General features: G+C 38.9%; 1 protein-coding gene across 2 annotated transcripts in view; it reads right to left on the bottom strand.

Moving 5' to 3' along the window:
* Positions 1–19,489, bottom strand: part of si:ch211-200p22.4 (phosphatidylinositol-binding clathrin assembly protein) — a 118,337-nt gene that overhangs the window by 85,839 nt on the left and 13,009 nt on the right. For both annotated transcript variants that reach the window (XM_033983587.2, XM_055229097.1), the window contains exon 2: positions 2,262–2,404. In XM_033983587.2, the coding sequence (XP_033839478.1) occupies positions 2,262–2,404 (143 nt within the window). The remainder of the gene's footprint in view (positions 1–2,261; positions 2,405–19,489) is intronic.

Consider the following 19,489-nt stretch of genomic DNA (forward strand, 5'->3'; position numbering starts at 1 on the left):
ACCAAAGATTTCTCAGTAGTGCAAACAAAAACGCATGATAAACTTTCATATATTGCACCATAAGTTCATATAGTGATTACTCTGACATGGATGGATCAGTGCTAGTGCAGCCTTTGCAACTCAGTGAGTGAATTCTGGAGATTTTGAGGTTCTTTCACATGAGGCTTGTCCATAAACAGAATGAGACAAAACTTGTATGTGTCTATCTGCAGGTTAAGGCTCTGGAGATACAGGTTCAGTTGTGATTTTGTTCCTGTTTGAAAACAGTAAGAGCGCAGACAACATTCAGTTCCTTTAAAAATTGCACGATATCCAACTATCTGGCTATTTCTTCGTTTTATTTTTAAAGCGGTCATCGAGTTGCTTAAAAATTAACCACAAAACATGAAGTACTTTCTAACACAAGACAAAATAGAAGAATTAATCACTTTTTGCCACTTCCAAATGAACTAACCCAGTCCCCAAGTCTTCATAAAATCAGCAGCGGGATTTTTCATTTTCAATTACAAAGTCTGAAATCCACCGAGGGAGCCATTTTTATGCAGACGCTTTGATCCATATTTTTACTTCATTTATTTGATTCCTCTGCACTTGTTTTGACTATCCCCGTCCTCCATCTTGGCTCTCGTCCCTCTGAGCTATAATTAATTTCAGTGCGGGTGAAAAATCAATTAATAAGAGAACAAGTAACAGTGATAGCTGCATATATAAATAATATGAATGTGTAATGTATTTAGGGAGGAGTGGGTTTAAGGCAGCAGGAGATATACAGAGAGATACATTTTTTCCGCCTTTCGCTCAAATAAAATATATATATTTTTTAGGTTCAGGGTGATGTTATGGATCAAATTAATATCTCAGTGTTTTGGGATAGTCACAATTTATTTAATAGTCGCCTAGTCTAGATTATTTTTTTCAATTAGTCGACACAAATAATAATTTCTATTGTGAATTTAGATTTAGACATTTCAAAACACGCTTTCAACCAAATAAAGATTGAAACATGGTGACTGAAAAATTCAACATAGAGAATATTTAGAAATAAAGTGTATTATTAATCAAAATGGTAAATTATTACATTTTTATATAGAGTTTTGCCACTTTCAAGACACTCGACGCACTTTACATCAAGGAACCACTCACCCATTCACACACACATTCATACTCCTGTGTACGCAGACGCTGGAGGTGAGATGGGTTAAGTGTCTTGCCCAAGGACACAACGACAGCATTGATCTGTGGGAGCTGGAATCGCACTACCAACCTGTGGGTCAGTGCCGCTCAACTAATGATGTTTATGTCAAGAGCAGGATTCGAACCGCCAACCTTCGGATCAGTGGTTAAATTAACTGCGCTACTGAATTCTTTTTGACATTTTGATTTATAATGTCACCATCTTTGTTATTAAAGGTCTTCGTATTTGTTTTAGAGTCTGCATGGACCAGACAACGAGTACAAAATATAACAACAATTTTTTTTTATACGTGATCAACATATTGTTCAATAAATGGATGGAACAACACATTTTGGGATCAGTATTTATCATGTTTTTTTTTTTCCTTTGTACTAGTGGAGCATTTTTTTTTTTTTTTTTTTTAACTATGATGTGATTTAAGCTGTGGAGAGTTGAATAAATAATTACCGAACTCTGCCGTACATGAGGGGTGAGTGCTGATCAGAGTGATGAATCTTAAACACTAGCTCGTGTGAATAATCTAGCTAAAGTCTAAACTGCAGATATAAGTTGCATTTTTTGTTTAGTTTTTGTTGTATTTTGGTCGTACCTCGTTGCCATACTTCGTGAGGTGGCGAGCGATGATCAGAGCCTTTAGCACTAGCTCTCTCTGTTTCTCTCTCTTTATGATCGTGGTTTGTGAAAATGTTTGTAAATAAAGTCTAAACTGCGGGTAAAAGCTGTAGTTTTTTTGTTTAGTTTTTGTTGTATTTTGTCTGTACCTTGTTGCCGTATCTCATGTGGCGGTGAGCGGTGATCAGAGCCTTTAGCACTAGCCCTCCTGTGGTTTGTGAAAATATTCGTAAATAAAGTCTAAAGCGCAGATATAGGTTGTCGTTTTTGTTTTTGCTGTTTTTTGTCCGTACCTTGTTGCCGTCCATCAGGCTCTGAGTGTTTATCAGAGCCTTTAGCACTAGCTCTTTCTCTTTATGAATGTGTTTTGTGAATGTGCAAATGATCTAAACACTATCTAAACTACAGATATATGTTGCAGTCGTCTTTAGTTTTCGTTGTATTTTGTCCATACCTCGTTGCCGTACATCATGATGTGGTGAGTGGTGATCAGAGCCTTAAACACTACGACCCAGCTGGAGTTGGCCGTCCGCTCAAACAGAGTGTCTGCGAGCTGCGGGATGTTCACGTTCATCTCATTGGTGCAGTGGATCAGGTCTGCAACAGAAAACACAAAAAGGGTGAGGTGAAATAAACACCACAATGTTCCAAAGCCAAGAAGAGTACGGCTGCACGATAAGGAGAAAAATAACTAATTGGGATTTATCTGATGTGGAGAGAAAGTGCGATTTAATATGATTCTGTTCACGTTTTAAACACGTCTAGAAGAACTGACAAAAACACTGAAATCTGAACTAACAAACTAATCCAGAAAATTTGAAGTTGGCAGTTTTTATGCAGAATAAGACGGGAGATTTTGTTGTTTGTGGAGGAAATTATTGCACCCAAATTGCAGTGTTTGCGATTTGCTAATTGGCTCTGTGCACAGCAGCGCCCGACGACCTCACTGTTAGCGCCACTACTTCCTGGCCAGTTTTATCTCTATGAGGCTTTTGCAGAGTCACACAAAAATAAATACATATGTAAAGATCAGGCAGTGGACAGGGAGCTGTGGGTGGATGTCATGAACACTTCACCACTGGACTCTTCTGCGTTTAGAAAGAGACATGTTTCTGTCTCAATTTGATGCTAGCTTTGAGACATAATACATATTAAAACAACACTGCAAACTGAAGTATTCTGCATATAAAAATAATCAGATAGCCTTTATTTGAATTCATTTGACTTTTAATGTTTTCGGATTTAATAAACGTGATTGTTAGCTTTGGGACACAGTGAGCTAGCTAGCGTTTTGCCTATTGCGTCCATTCAAATTGTAACTTCACTTCGCTTTGTAGCTCTACGGAAAAGGTTGCGTTCACGTTGATGATGTCATGATTTCAGACCTATATAATGCTATAGATATTTCTTTCAAAAACAGTCAATCAATCTCTTAAATTTATGATCCATAAACGTTTGGGATCAGCTCCAACAAACGTGTCATATTAATCTCACGTCTTAAAGTCGTTTCAACTGACAGCAATCACGTCTTTGGGTGGAATAATGGGACCACTTTGTGAAGCTAAAGTAAAACAATTCTTTGACATTTGTTTATTTATACTGACAGAGAAGACGTTGAACTTCGTGACAGTTTTAGTTCCATGTGGATAAGCCCAGAAATTACAGAGATATTAACCGTAAAACCGGGTCAACACATCTGCAGTCTGACAGTTAAACAGCAAATCCCACCGTCGAGTTCTGACCTGTCTCCAGCTCAGTTTAAACTATAGGGACTCTCGTGTTTTGATGTTTGCATATTTCATCAGATACTATAAACTGTAGGTTCATTAAGTCCTCCCCGATGGTTTAGAACGAAGCTTTTTTCTCCCACAGCCTTGACTGAAGAAAACACCATGAACAAAGAGAAAGAGAAACGCTTCAACAGAACAGAGGCAGCACAAGGACAAAAGACATATTTATATAAGTCCAGTTTGAATAAAGCGAAGGACGAGCGCTGAAAGTTAACTAACCCCCACTGCTCCTCTGCTACTCCCCTCTTTATTTCACTTTACCAGGCAAAACTATAAGATCGAATTCTTATTAACAATGTTGGCCTCTCTCCTCCTTGTTCTATCTCCTCTCTCCTTTGCTTGTCCCTTTCTTCTTTCTATATCACGTCACACAGCTTCTTTTCCCTTTTCTTCTTCTCAGCCTCCTTTTGCCCTTTTCCCTCCTCTTCCTTTCAATCTCTCCTCCTCCCCCTCATTCTACACCCCTTCCATCCATCCCCTCTTCTCCCACCTCCTCTCTCATCCACCATTCCCTCCTTCTCTCTCTTGTCATCTCTCCTTCCTCTTTCCTCCTCCCCTTCATTTCTCCTGTCTCGCCTCCATCCTTCTCATCTTTCCTCTCTTCCCCTCTCCTCCACCTTTCCCCCCTCCTCTCTCTTCCCTCATCTCTTGTCATCTCTCCTTCCTCCTCTCACCCTCCATCTCTCCTAGCTGTCTTGCTCTCTCCTTCTCATCTTTCCTCTCTCTCCCCCACTCTCCCACCTTTCCCTCCTCCTCTCTTCCCTCATCTCTTGTCATCTCTCCTTCCTCCTCTCACCCTCCATCTCTCCTAGCTGTCTTGCCTCTCTCCTTCTCATCTTTCCTCTCTCTCCCCCACTCTCCCACCTTTCCCTCCTCCACTCTCTTCCCTCATCTCTCACCCTAATCCTCTCTCTTGCCATCTCTCCTTCCCCTTTCCTCCTCTCTCTCCCTCCTCCCCTTCACCTCTCGTAGCTGTCTCTCCTCCTCCTTTTCCTCACCTCTTCCTTCTCTCCCCCCTCCCCTCTTTCCTCACCCCCTCTCCCCTTTTTCTCCCTTGGGACAAAGTTCGTGTAAGTTGAGATGTCGTTCATTTACTGAAGTAATAAAAGCTGGAACTTTCTGCCTCTTGCAGACTCTTGACTCCCAGAGGACCTCACACCGCTCAAAGCCACAACCAATGACTTAACTATGAAATATTGCCCTACATCTTATAAAATCTCAACACATTTTATTATTTCATGGAGCCATTCGCCCAGTAACGCAAAGGTTAACGGTTCAATCCCTACTACCAGGTGCTATGATACAAAACTATAACAACAAAGGTGCATCTGGAAAACTCCCTTTTTATGTCAATACTGGTATCTAAAAAGTGAGGATCCCCACTCCCCCGATTTAGCCAAGTCGTGCTAAAATAAACCAATAGTTAAATACCACGCGGTTGACAGCAAGTTACAGATGGATAAGACCTTTACTACGATGCAAGTACTTCACCGGAGGAAGCGTCTGTGTTTAGAAAAGCAGGGGTGTGTGTCTCGAAGCGAATGGCAACTGAAATTAAAATGAATTATTGATGTTAAAATAGAGCAAAAATCTGAATTTTCTTGCATACAAAACAATCGGATTATCATACATTTTTAATACGTTTTTTATGTTTCATTTTGAGATTTTGATTAAGTGGCAATGGTCAGTTGTACTGTCTCTGTCAAATACAAAAATTACATCTCTAGGAGAGTTAAAAATCAAACCATAATGTAAACAGGACCATAAACGCTCGTATTGATCACGGGCTCCTGAAAATATTTAAATCATTTTTCTATTTTCTGGCATTGTTTGCTAATGTGTGCATTATGTCACCATGGTAACTGCAGAACATTCTACCATAGACATAAATGTAGACCCCCAGCGTCATGTCACTACAAAATATCAATACAAGAGCAACCCAGTATTCACTATTAGAGTCAGTGTTGTGCCTCAGAAATGCTTTCACTTCCAGATTACTTGTTACACTTCTTCCTTGAAAATAAATTGAAATGTTTTGGTGCATTTTCGCCACCGGAGGGAGAGAGTTCAGAGTTCAGTTTGTGCCTCCTCCACTTAAACCGACTGGAGCCATTTGTATGACTTTAGGAACAGCAATTTCCATAGATCTCGTCCAAATAGTTTCAGACACGGGATTTTTCACCAACTCAGAACATTCGCTGTGTTTTTTTATACAGTTCAGCTCATCAGCTAAATGTTATATGCAGCCTTAATTATGCTGGAACAACATGTACTCTATTAGCAATGTACCACATTTTTTTCTGTCTTAAAAAATGAAAAAGAACTAGTTCATTTGAAAGGGTTTGCAGTGGTCCAGTTATCCCTCATTTACCTTATGCATTCAGAGCTTCCTAATTATTCACCACGATGAGTTTGTAAGCACTGTTCACAACTCTTAGAGACCAGCCATGACAGTATAGCTAACACATTTTGAAATGAAGAAAATATAGCTAATAAACAATAATACTGAAACATATTCGATAAAAAAACAAAACAAAAAACAAAACATGAACTGGAATATATAAAGAGCAGAAAACATTTGCATTTACACTGCATCTGTAATGATTCATAGTTCAGTTCAGACTCTGACCCTCTACAGCTCAAACCTCATCATAGTAAATAAAAATAACAAACTATTCTCCACTAGCTAAAAGAAAAAGTACCCACAATTAATATTCCTCCCCAAAAAGTATTGTTCCATTTATCATGTATTAAACACACAAACTGTATAAAGAAGTGGACTACATGAGTGTGACGTCAACCATAGTGCTTGGCTTCAGTCAAATGAAGCAGCTAATAGCAGTTAACAGTTAGCTCATCGAGGCTAACTGCTAAATGCTATTAGGATTTCCAACCACAAGTATCATAGCAACAAAAGAGCCAATACGGAGCACAGCTGGTGAAGGTAACACCGTTTTCCGCTTAACATCGCTGTGAATCAAACCTGTTGCTAACGCTAGCGGGAGCGACCTCAGGGAAAGACGGCAGCTGATTTGTCTCTTATTATTATGTTTATATCTTCAATAATGGAGACAATAGCGAAATGAAAATACCAGGAAGAGCGCAGCAATACAAACATTTTAAGACCAAAATGACAAGCCGGACAGCAGCAGTTACAAAGAGAGGGGTAATAGGTTTGTAATGTAAGAATGAGCCGAAAACACGCCCATGAGCACTCCCGATTTGGAACGCAGAGGCTAGCAGGTTAGCTCTGTCCATTTATTTCTATGACTGAACGATAAGTCGATATAGTAATGATCACGACAGGCCTATATCTAATAACAGCCAGTATGCTAACAAGCAGTTCCTGATTATCGAGACAATAAGACGCTTCTTAATGAGCGGCAGACAGCACACAGAAGACCTATTTTGACCTCAAGAGCTGCTTATACATTTTGCTCAAATACATGGAAATTGTATAAACCTTATTATTGTGAGCCACGCATTGTGTAACACATCGAATCATAACAGACCCTGTGATTCGCAAACCTTAGCGGAGCAAAATTAGCATCTCTCCTCCAGATTTCTGTAAATATCTCCACTCTTTCCCCCAGTCTATCCCTGTGTCAGATTGACGTCTTACTTCTCCTCTCTCTCTTGCTCCTTTGTTCCTCTCTGCGGGGTGTTCGGAGCCTCTGTCACCTGGTAAATACAGAAACACTCCTCATTAGATTACAGAGAGCCGCGCGAGAGGGTCCCACGGGGCGACTCTACCCCCATAATCAGGCCTGTTGGTGGGTACGGGCGCAGAGAGGAGGGGTGGTATGTGTGGAGCCTGTTTAACAAACTGTGTGTGACGGAGGGACTCGGCTTGTGTGGGGCTATTTCAGGCATGACAGGTCAACATAAAGACTAGGTCTGAACGAACTGGGAAATATATCCAATTGTGTTTTTGCTGACAAACATTTTAGATTTGTGGTTTTAATAATGGCAGTTTGTTCGAAGTTCACATTCGAAACATGTCGAGAAGAAATGACAAAAAGACTGAAATCTGAACTTAGAAATCAGAACATGTTCGTGCAGATGCAAACCAGAGGATCAGCAGTTTTTATGCAGACATGAGATTTTGTTGTTTGTGGAGGAAATTATGCTACTTCAAAATGGCAGCCTTTTTTTTTTCAGTTTGCTCATTGTGTCCACTCAAATTGCGATTTCAACTTGCCATAATGCCATACTGTGGAACATTCTCGCTAAAGCTATTACATCTTAGCGTACATCTGCAGCATTTATTTTACTGTATTCATTGTAATGTTGTTGCGATACTAAAATTTTAAATTCCAATTCAATACTAAAGGAATAGACTTGATACCCAATACGGATTCTGAAGCCACGATGATAATAAAAACAAAAACTCTTTTAGACAATAGAATGTGATTTTCAATATTAAATGGTAGTACTTTCTTTTATTTTCCATGTGTCCTTATATGTGTGTAATCCCTCAGTCGTCCAGTAGGTTCCGCAGTGGTCTGTGGGCGTCTATGTGTCTTAAACTTGTTCTGATAAAGCTCAGAATCATTCTAAAGCTATTCAGGAAAGCTTCATTTCTGTCCTGTTAGCGTGACTTTTTTTAGTATCGATACCTGCTCAAATGAGTATCTAGTATTCTAGTTTTAGTATCTGATTTTTTGGTACTTTTGACAGCCCTAAATCCTCGCCAGTGTGGTCCAGTGTGCATCCTTTCAATCCACAATCATGTCTCTTGTCACATCTTATTGTCCGCTCCTGATTAGCACAATTAGCATTAGCAGCAGTTCCAAAATGGCTGAGTGTGTTCACCTGGCTGCATCTCTCCTCCTCCTCCTCCTCTCAGGCTCTGCTCATGTTTTTTTATTAGCTGTGCAGTGGAACAAGAAGAGCAAGGCTGATGAGGTCTGTGGGGACGGGCGTGCGTGTGGACAAAGAGCGTGCGTGTGGACAAAGAGCGTGCGCAAGGCTGGATGGCTGGGCTGGGCAGTCAGTGTTGTCACGATACTGTAATTTCAAGCTTGATTTTGATGCTAAGGATTAGACTTAATGCTCTATACCAATTCTGATAGACAATAGAATGAGATTTCCAACATTAAATGGCAGTACTTTCTTTTATATTCCATGTGTCTTATATCTGTGTAATCTCTCATTGGTCCAGGTAGTTTCCATAGTGGGTAATGGTTGCATACGAGTCTATGTGGTTGTATAATTGTTCTGATACAAGACTCTTTCGAATAATTGCTCATAGGGTTGTCAAAAGTATTGAAAATCAGACACTAATTGACAGTAAAACTAGTATCGAAACTAGATACTAATTTGAGCAGGTATCGATACTAAAATGTCCCATTCACAGGACAGAAATGAACCTTTCCTGAATAGATTTAGAATGATCTTGAGCTGTATCAGAACAAGTATAAGACACAGACTAGTATACAGACATGGACTAGTATACGCCCAATTCTTTCCTAGCTTTTGACTGTAAGAAATTTGACTTCCTGGTTGGACACAGGCAGCAGATGAGACGTACGTAGATGTAATTCCATAACCACTATAGCAACCATAATGCTAACAAGCTAAAACATGTCTAAATTGCACCATATATATGTTAATAGATTAATAAAAATAAATGAAAACACCTTTATTTTGTTAAACTGTCAGAAAAATGCCTTCCTTGTGCGTAATCTGTCTGTATTTTGGAGGAGTTTTCTGTGTTGATGACATTCGTAGAGGAATTCTGTTTTAGAACTCAGTGCTACTTCCTGTTTTTTTTGTTTCTTCTCATCGTTTTTTCCACAAACTGCCACTTAAATACATATTCACCACAGGTACTACTCCATCAAATCAAGTCAGAATTTGAAAAAACCTGCCATATGCACTTTAAATGAATAATTATATAGCTGGCCACTTTAACATTTGATTATAACCTTCACCTGTATAATTCCATTGAAAGAGCCGAACAATGCATTTTCATTTTAGCTTCCTGTTTGGGATTTGCAAAATGACAATTCTTTCCCAGCCCAGGTTCAGTCTCATTGGTTTAAAATGGCTTCAAATGGCAGCTAGCTTTCAGTCAAAAATCTGCACGCACATTTTCCTGACAATAGTCGTCGATTTGAAGCGGTGAAAGCTGAAATCTCTCTCCATTCAGTGGCAGCAGTTTCACTTCTATGTAATCTACGAATCCAAAGCACTTAAGAGCCATTGGAATGAGGCACAGCACTTTTATGGGAGAACTAAACACATTTTGACAATAGTAAAATAGTGAAATATGCCTCTGAAACATGCAATACAAAAGGATAGTTAGAGTGTATTGTCTTATGTTACTACAAATTGTAAACAACAATTGTGAAAAAAAAAAAATCTAAGTAAAATAAAAGAATTAGGGGTGCACAATAACTCAAATCTAAAATGCAACTTAAACTGATGCTACTAAACTGAATAAAAGCAAATATTATTGTTTTTATATGAAAATAAAACTTGTGAATCCTGTGTTAAAGGTGTGCTATGTAACTTTTCTGGTGGAGAGTCTGCCACAAGCTTGTCTCCATGGAGATGTGACCTTTTCTTATCACCAGGTCAAACTGGAGGTCAGATACATAAAGATAGGGAATAGTTTTGAGAGCTTTTGCCACGCCCCCTTTTTAGTCGACCAGTCAATCGGCAGGATGTGTTTAGTCACCAACAATTTCTTTAGCCAAATACATGTGTTTAATGCCATTCTGTGGAACATTCAGAGCAAAGCAATTGCATCCATAGAGACGAGCAGGTGGTAGACCATCAGAAAAATTGCATAGTGTACCTTTAAGACCTCTACAAACTGCAATGCCTGGGGTTCCTGGATTAGTTTAGTTCTGATTTCAGTCTCCATGATTTTATGAAGATGTGAGTCTGGTCATCAGTGAATCTCCAGAGTTAAGATGGGCATGATTGACAAGTGGATTAGCCAATCAAGAACACGCATGGCCCGTCCGTTTCAAAACAAATATGGTTGCTTACAAGTGAAACGAAGGAGCTCATTGGTCACCCATCATTTACAAACAAAACATTCTTTTTTCCAAGTGTCAATGGAGAAACAAATCTGATTGGATGATCATGTTTGGTTCTGGCTCAAAGCTTGACTGATGGAGTGAGGACCAGACTGATATCCCTCTGTAAAAAACATGTGCACTGTGTGAATTGAATCCTTTTTAAAATATAAATCACACTCTGATTCGCCATTGTATATTACGCAAAATAGTTAATAAGCAAATTTTTTATGTAATTCTTGTATATTAAACTATTCTAACACAAACTTCAGATCTCATATTAAAGCAGATCTATTGCCCTTTCAGAGTTTTAAACCATGTTATACTTGTTTCCCTTCACCATTTACTCATCTAAAGTTGTATTTGGAATGATTTGTGTATTTTTGAGTAATCTTTAATCGCTTATTTTCAAGACGCTGTACTGCCCATCGACCTGTTTTGGCACAGCACATGGCCACTGCTCTGTACTTAGTTTTATTTTCTTAATCGGTGATAAACGTAGGATTCAGCAGCATCGTGTAGTTATTTTGGTACTAATGGTAAAAAGAAATCTGTTATTCGCTAGTGTGATGTGCAGATATCGGATATATAGGAGAGGCAGACAGCTACACGGCTTTTTGTGGTGATGACGTTTATGGCAACGTCAGCTCCCAACTATATACTAGGCACAAACGGGAAAAAAAAGGGTTTCTGTAAATTATTCCTTGTATAAAGTGTTATTACATCTCCATGGGGCATGTTCGACCTCTATGGAGATAAGTGCTTCTATAGTGGTCCATGTGAGTCCAAGTAATCATGAGCAGAACACTGTAATAAGAGGCAGACTCTGTTTCATTGTCCAGGTGTTGAAAGCTGCACTATGTAACTTTCTAGTACAGCTCTGCCCACTTGTCTCCATTTTTAATTGAAAATACCTTGAAAAATAAGTTCTGTGAGCTGGACCGCCTCTCCACTGATTTAGCTTGGCCTGGGAGGATTATTTTTCTCCATGTACATAGATATAGTTAATGCCATATTGTAAAACATTTAGCAAATCAATAATAACTATAACCATGGAGACAATTAGGTGGCAGAACTTACACCCGAAAAGTTACTATTTTCAGCTTTTTTAACAGTTAATATGTGATTTTTTTTGGCAATAAGTACACGTGTAAATGATTACTTTCAAAATATATGTGTTCAATGCCATACTGAGGAACATTCCAGGGAAAGCAATATCATCTCCATAGAGACGAGCATGACCAGAAAAGTTACATATTGCACTTTAAAACCCTTTTTTTTTTTAAAAAACAAAAGGTAGTTATATTGACAGGCAGAGAATGGTGTGGGTCAAAATAACCTGTCGTCTTATCGTTTTCTTCATTTGACCCATTCTTCAGTTTTTTCAATTCTCATTTTGGAACAGAAAGAAAGTAGAAAGTTCAAAAAGGCTTTAAACTCAAACTGCAAGACTGCCCTAGTCTGATATCATTGTAATATTATGTTTTAATAATAGGATTCTACCATTACATTACAACATTATAAACGTGTCCAAAGACTGAAATGAACACACTAAAACATTTTAAGCAGTTTTTAAGCAGAATAAAACCCCATTGAGACACAGGGAGGGCATCTGACACACAGGGACATTTCAGAACATGTTTGTACAGATCTAAACTACAGGTTGACAGTAGCAGAATAGCACAGGAGATGATGGTACTTCAAAAACTGCAGCCTTCGGGATGTGCCAATAGCTTCCATTCAAACTGTGATTTTGATAAGCGCAGCTCTATAACAAACTCTCATTTTAGTCGATAGAACGTCACTTTCAACATAAAATAGTGGCTGTTTCTTTTAATATTACAATGTGACGTTATAGTTCTGATACGGGATTCAGCTTCCTGTTTATAGGGGACATTTTGAGGATTTAAGACCATTAAAACAATGCTATATTTTGTTTTGAACCATTTATTGCCATGGCGACAGTGGTTATTTTCCACCATTCTGAAACACAGGGATATATTTATTCAATAAAAGTTCCATTTTGTCCTATGTGATTTTTTTCAATAGCGGCAATTCGCTCTAAAAGGCCTTACACATGCATAGAATTTTGAATATGTAAATTAATTTCACAAGCTAACTAAACTTAATCACGTCTAAACCTGTTCAACTTTAACATTTTGAAAGTTACAGCTTGGAAAACATGGGCTGACTTCAGTTTGACACCTTCACAATGAAAAAGACTGACTTATTACAATGTTCTGCCCTTTATTTCTTTGAATTACATGGACCCTTATAGAAGCACTTATGTCCAAAGAGCTCCAACATCCCCCATGGAGACTTAACAACACATTATACAAGGAATAATTTACAGAAACCACTTTTTTTTTCCTTTTGCACATTATAAATCCATCTGAGAGAAGAAATCTTAACCCTTAAAACAAATCCAAGACTGAAATCAGAACTTTAAAGGAATCCAAGAACCCCATGCATTTGAGAACATGTTTGTAGACGTCTAAACAACAAGAATAGCAGCTTTTACGCAGAATAAGATCCCATGAGGACACAGGGAGGGCATCTGACACACAGGGAGGTTTAGGTATCAAAGAGAACATTATATTACCCAATTAGACGCAGCTTTCGTGATTAGTTTTGAACATCTGTTTCTTGACATTCTAATCCGAAGACGGACCTAACGTGGCTTCCTGCGGGACGTGTCGGGTTTGTTCGTGTAATCTGAGTGTGTCGGTTTATACTGGAGAAGATCTGAAGAGGATTCTCCCATCGATGCTCCGTTTCAATTTAACTCCGCTTGATGAACAGAAAAAGTGAGGGAAGAGTACTGCTGGGTTTCAGATGACATCACAACATTATATACGCCAATGATATTTAAAGGTGTACAGTATAACCACTGACTTACGGCCACAATAGCAAAATAAAAACCCAAGGATCATATAGAGCAGGTTAATACGAGGCTCACTGCAGTATCGTAAAGTGAACTGGAGCCAGAGTGGATGGAGCCGGAAGCGCGCCCATGGTCACTTCCTATTTGGAGGACAGCGGCCAGCAGGTTAGCTACTGTATGTCCATTTATATACACAGCCTATGAAGGCCACATGGTAATATAAAAGAAAGTACTTCCATTTTACGTTGAAGATCACGTTCTATTGTGCAAATAAAGAATGGTATCAGAATCGGTATCAAGTATCGAGTCTATTTCTTTAAATGGAGTTTGAAATTTTAGTACTGCGACAACACTTCCTCAAATACAGACCCTTTCGAGTTTGAAAATACAGGGTTGGACCAGACATTGACCTTATATCTTCCTCCGCTCTGAGTCTATAGCTCCCGGTCTTAAATCAAAGTTTTTACTTATTCGTCACTCCTCTCTCTCTCTCTACCACCTTCACCAATTTCCCTGGAGATTTCAGCATCTTCACAAGGTTGGATTGGATTGGATTGTGGAAGAGCACTTTCTTCCATCATGTTAACGCAACTCCATTTCTGTCAAAACAGGAGACAGGACTTGAACACAGGTAGCAAACTGAGGAAAAAACGCGTAGCCAATCTCTCCGCGGAGACGAGCGCTAAAAATAACCGGGACAGAAAAGCACCGAATGTTCCCAAACACAAACATTACAAAGGGAAAGCTGCTTCAGACGTCACAGCTAACGGCGCTAAGCTAATGTCACGCAGATGTAGCACTTAAAGAGGAGTGGGAAGACACATATCCCCCTGTTTAAGAGTTTTAAAGGGGACATAGTGTGCAAAAACAACTGTTCGTCGTTTCTCTTCTCATTTAGCTACTCAAAGTTGGATTTAGAGTTCAGCGAAATTTTCCAACTTTAAAAGTGTATATTGTGGTATTTTCTGATCTATGTTATAATATTGTTTCCTCATCAAAAACAAACCTGGAATTATGTTTTTATTTTTTAACTCACAAACCCTGCATATTTAGGCTTAGTTTGTCTCTCAAACCGAAAAAAAACCCACTCTGTTCCACCTTGTGATGTCATCATGTGGTAATACAGGAAGTGCTTCACTGCGTTTTTAAACTCCACACACCTTCACTAGAATCATTTCGGCTCTGGAATTTCCCATCTTTACTTAACAAAAGGTAAACGGTAGCTGTTAACTTGAAAACTACCACTTCATGACATCACAAGGTGGAACGGAGCGTTTTGAGCTTGAGATATGTAGACAAACTAATAAACTCAAACATATGTGAATGAAACAACACAAGGGTTATGTTTTAGAAGAGGCAACAACATTATAACAAGGCAAAAGATTCACAAGAGTCATTCACAAAATTTTTGCATAATAGGGCGTTTAAAATGTCCAAATTATAACAACGATCAACGGGTGTCATAGATTATAACTGTACAGCAGACACAAGCACAATATGTCTACTTTAAGCTCTCCCATGAGTCAAACGCTGAATAAATAATGCAGATAAACAGGTTAAGTGATTGCTAGCTAGCCATTTCTACAGCGCTGCAAGATTTGTCACACTCCAAATCATAATTGGAATTTCTGGAGATGGGGCCTCCGCTCACAATAAAAATGCCATCCCTGTTTCTCAATGCATTCGTTTCGCAATAAAAAAAAAAAAAACACTTCTCAATGAATAAATGCAAGATATGTATTTTATGCCATATTGAGGAACATTCCAGACCATGCAATATCATCTCCATGGAGAAAAACGTGACTAAAAAAAGTTATATTTTGCACCTTAAAACACCCCGACTGTGTTAAGAGTCCGTTTCTAGTCGGGAGTCTGTTTAAAGCATTTCTGTACATTAAACGCTGCTTCACGACTGAATCAATTGCCGCAGACAAAGTTGTTCCGATTACTTTGGCCATAATGGAGGAAAATGAGGAATTAAGTAGCTCCAGTCTCGATGCAATAACATGTCCAGAGTAATAAAGGCAGTGGCCACAGGCTGCAGCTACAGCCCCAGTGATGAATGGCTCTAAATACACTATACCGCAGCCACTGTTCTGGACTCGCTCCATGTTCAGTGCAGATGTGGGTGATGCTGCTGAGTTTGACGATACCACAACATTCTATAGGACAATGATACTTAAAATGGACTTTTTAGAGTTTTCTGCCATGTTATACCCATGCCCTGTCATCAAAAATATGCCAGAAGAGCTTTTATTTGTACTTACAGTGGAGGAGGGTCTAAGGACAGGGGATGTTCTGGGACGCTTCTCAATTTGCTTCTTTTCTGTTGATTAATTTGCTCGTCTGTTTCCCTTTCATTGTTGATTTTCTAATTTTCTGTTGCGGTTAAATCAATTCTCATCTTCAGCCCTAAGAGGCGACTGCCGTTTTGATTTTGGGCTTTAAAAAATTGAAACTGAATTAAATTAGTTAGCAGTACGAGCCTGTATGAGATTCAATCCACGAGCGCACAAGTCACACATGCTCCCACACGAACATTTCCCCAAAATTATACAAAGCATGATATGAAACAATATAATGAAACTACTGCACATCACGTCAGATTTGTGAAGTTGTAGTAGAGGGATGCACGCTGATTGTGGAGAACAAAGGGAGGTGGGACTCATTAAAAACAACACTGAAACTAATTGTTTAATCCTTTTTTTTTGGCAAATGTAGAATTTTCAAAACAATAAAAGGAAACACTGTGATCTAAATATGTGTTAATAGAAGTGTACCTCCTCTTTAATACAGGGGGCAGATAAAATGAATATTGTAATACAGACAATGTGTACAGATCTCTACAAAGACAAGCCCACTTGAAGTAACAATGTTTTTGAGTATATTGTTGAGTGTATTTTAACACACTCACTACTGATGGCTCCAAAAGTTATCATCCAATTCTTCTTATCAGCAAATGTCTCTTTAAAATTTGTCAACTTTTGGGATGCTATTAAATAAATCTGTCACAATAACACATTTTAAAGAACAATATATCGCTACAGAGAAATACCAGGCTAAACATTTATACCTCGTTATGCCACTGACACAATACAGCTCAAATTACAACAAAAATAACAAAAATGAAATGAAAATGTACACAGGATTAAAAACTGAACTCCAAGATATAAATCGATAGTTATTATAGTGACAGTCTTCTTTTAAAAAGCAGTTTTGCCAATATCTTCCTCAGTCCTTGTGTAATTCTTATATATTGACAATATGAAAATTATAGACAAGACAATTTTCTAACTTCATAACTTATGTATATACTAAACTTATACTAAACTTTAAAATCACAATCTTATAGACAGAACTAGGCCGGGTTCTTTCCTCAGGCCTATCTGCGCTCTGCAGTCAGGGAGCAGTGGTTCAAATGTGCAGATAATTCATGACTCGCCTACGTTTAAAAAGACAACACCCACAAATGCTTTATCCGAGTCTGAATCTATGGTAACCAAAAGTACAAGGAAATACCCAGAGCACAGTATGTCAGCGAAAACTGCACTCTTACAGTTTTCAAAAAGGAACGATCACGACTGAACCTGGGCTGTCAGAGTCTTATCCTGCAGAGAGACGACGCATACAAGTTTTTCTTAGTGTCTTGACTAAGTAGAGATATAAGGAGCACTTGAGGTCAAAATAAGTCTGCTGTGTTCCGTCTCCATCTAATTAGGGAAAAAAAACATATTGTTGGATAATTAGGAAGCGCACGTTAGCATGGTAGTTGTTGTTGGCAATACTGTCAGGGCAAAACTCTGCTCTGGTTGCTTTAGAGTTGTAAAAAAGCGCTTTTAAACTCATCTCAGTGAGTAATTAGGATGCTCAGAATGCATAACGTAGGTGTGGAATAACTTTTGACAACTGCAAACCGTTTAAAATGAACTAGTTCTGTTCATTTCACTGTAAAAATCATTAACATTAGAAAGAAGACTGAAATCTGAACCACTAATACAAGAATCTCATGCCTTTCGGTACATGTTTGTAGAGATCTAAGCAACAGGTTTTATACAAATTTTGCAATAGGTCAAAAATCCTCCAACTAAGGTCATCCTTCTGACCAAGAATAGCTCAAGGTCTGGAGATGGTCCCACTCCTCCTAACAGGTTTAACCCAGAGAGGCCGAAGGATGGGTCCTGGTTGCCAGGCTTCAGCAACTCAACTCGCATAAGAGCGTCTGAAAAAAACGGCCAAATCCTGCAGGACATTGGCACAGCTGGATTTTCTGGTGTTTTTATGAAAGTAGCGCTCCTTTGGTAACACAGACCTGCCCACTCCCGTCTCTCACGCTCAAATGGAACCTCCACAGAGCGCAGATGGCTCTAAATAAGAAGATCTGTCACTTAAATTCAGGACTTTCAAGGATTACTCTAAAATCAATACATTTTAGGTGGAAAATACCTCTGGCCAAACCCATGGACAGTATTTTTCACCAACAGCAGCTCTTAAATTCCGGGGAAAAACCAATGGACCTGGCATGGATGAGTCAAAAGCAGAGAACACGTTTGCCTATTTGGACAGTGTACTTTTAGAACAAGACCGCCGTATATTTGATTGTTTGCAGAAGAAATTATGTGATAAATCAACCCCAGATATGCATTCTCTGTCTTTCAACTCAGAATAATCACATCTTTGGGGTTGGATATTAGCACTACTTTCTGAAGCTGCAATGAAAAAAATTTTGACTTTTGTTTATTTACGCTGACAGAGAAGACGTTGAACTTTGTGTCAGTTTTTGTTTCATGTGGACAGGCCCAGTGATTACAGAGATATTAACCATAAAAACCAGGTCAACACATCTGCAATCTGACAGTTTCACAGCAAATTCCACCATAGAATTCTGACCTGACTCCAGCTCAGGTTCCACTACAGGGATTATAAAAGTTTCACTCACAATTCAATGGTTTTATTCCCATGGCCTGTATTGATGAAATTTGTATGTGTTTTTCTATAGAGACGCGCCAAGGACAGAAGTACAATAAAGTGTCTGTCAAAGTGCCCTCCTCCTCCTCCCCCTCCCCCTCATCCTCCTCCACCTCCGCTGCCGAGCTCTAAACTTCCAACAGACTGAGAGGGACGACAGCAAAGTGAAGCCAATGACAAACTGCACATACAAACAAAAACATGTTTACATGCGCAGGGAAATCTTTTGTCCGAGTACACAGAAGGTCAAAAGTCAAAAGGTGAAAGAACCGAATAGGTGCGAACTGGTAGCTATGAGACCTTGAGGGCCGTCCAGTAATTTAGCTTTAAAATGAGTGAGTACACGTCGAAACGCTTGTATATTATTTTAGTCTAATGCACAGGTTTTGTGTGTTAAACATGTGTGAATGAAACAAAACACAACTCCAGGTCTGTTTGTGATGAGAACATTATAACAGAGCTCATACAACAGCGTAAATCCATCAGTAAAAGTACTCTAGTGTCCCTGTAACAGCAAAAAAAAGAGTGGTAACTTTGACTGCTTGGCCAAACGCCTTTTTCAGCAGTGATTTGGATCTTTATGGTTGTCCATAAAAATAGCGGTGTCTTTTTCCAGGGCAGGATGAGTCAGGTGGGGTTAATGGAGGTGGACAGCCCCAATCGTGATGACACTAAACGGTGTTAAATGCAGAGACTCAGCCATCAGGCCATGAAAGACACAGCTGCTCCCAAATCAAACAGGAGACTCGCAGCTTATAGGCATCACACATTATAGAGCTAAACGATTTGGGAAAACTATCCAATGGAGATTTTCCTAACAAGCATTGCGATTAGATCCACAGTTTATGTTTTAAAGCAGACCTATTCAGCAAAATCGATTTTTCACAGCTGTTAACCATGATATAGTCGCTTCCTCTTCTCATTTACCCTTTTGAAGTTGTATTTGGAGTTTTTTATACATGTTTGAGCAATCTTTAATTGCTTATTTTCAAGATGCCATAATATCGACCTA

This window comes from Periophthalmus magnuspinnatus, chromosome 18, assembly GCF_009829125.3.
Source record: "Periophthalmus magnuspinnatus isolate fPerMag1 chromosome 18, fPerMag1.2.pri, whole genome shotgun sequence".
NCBI classification, from domain to species: Eukaryota; Metazoa; Chordata; class Actinopteri; order Gobiiformes; family Gobiidae; genus Periophthalmus; species Periophthalmus magnuspinnatus.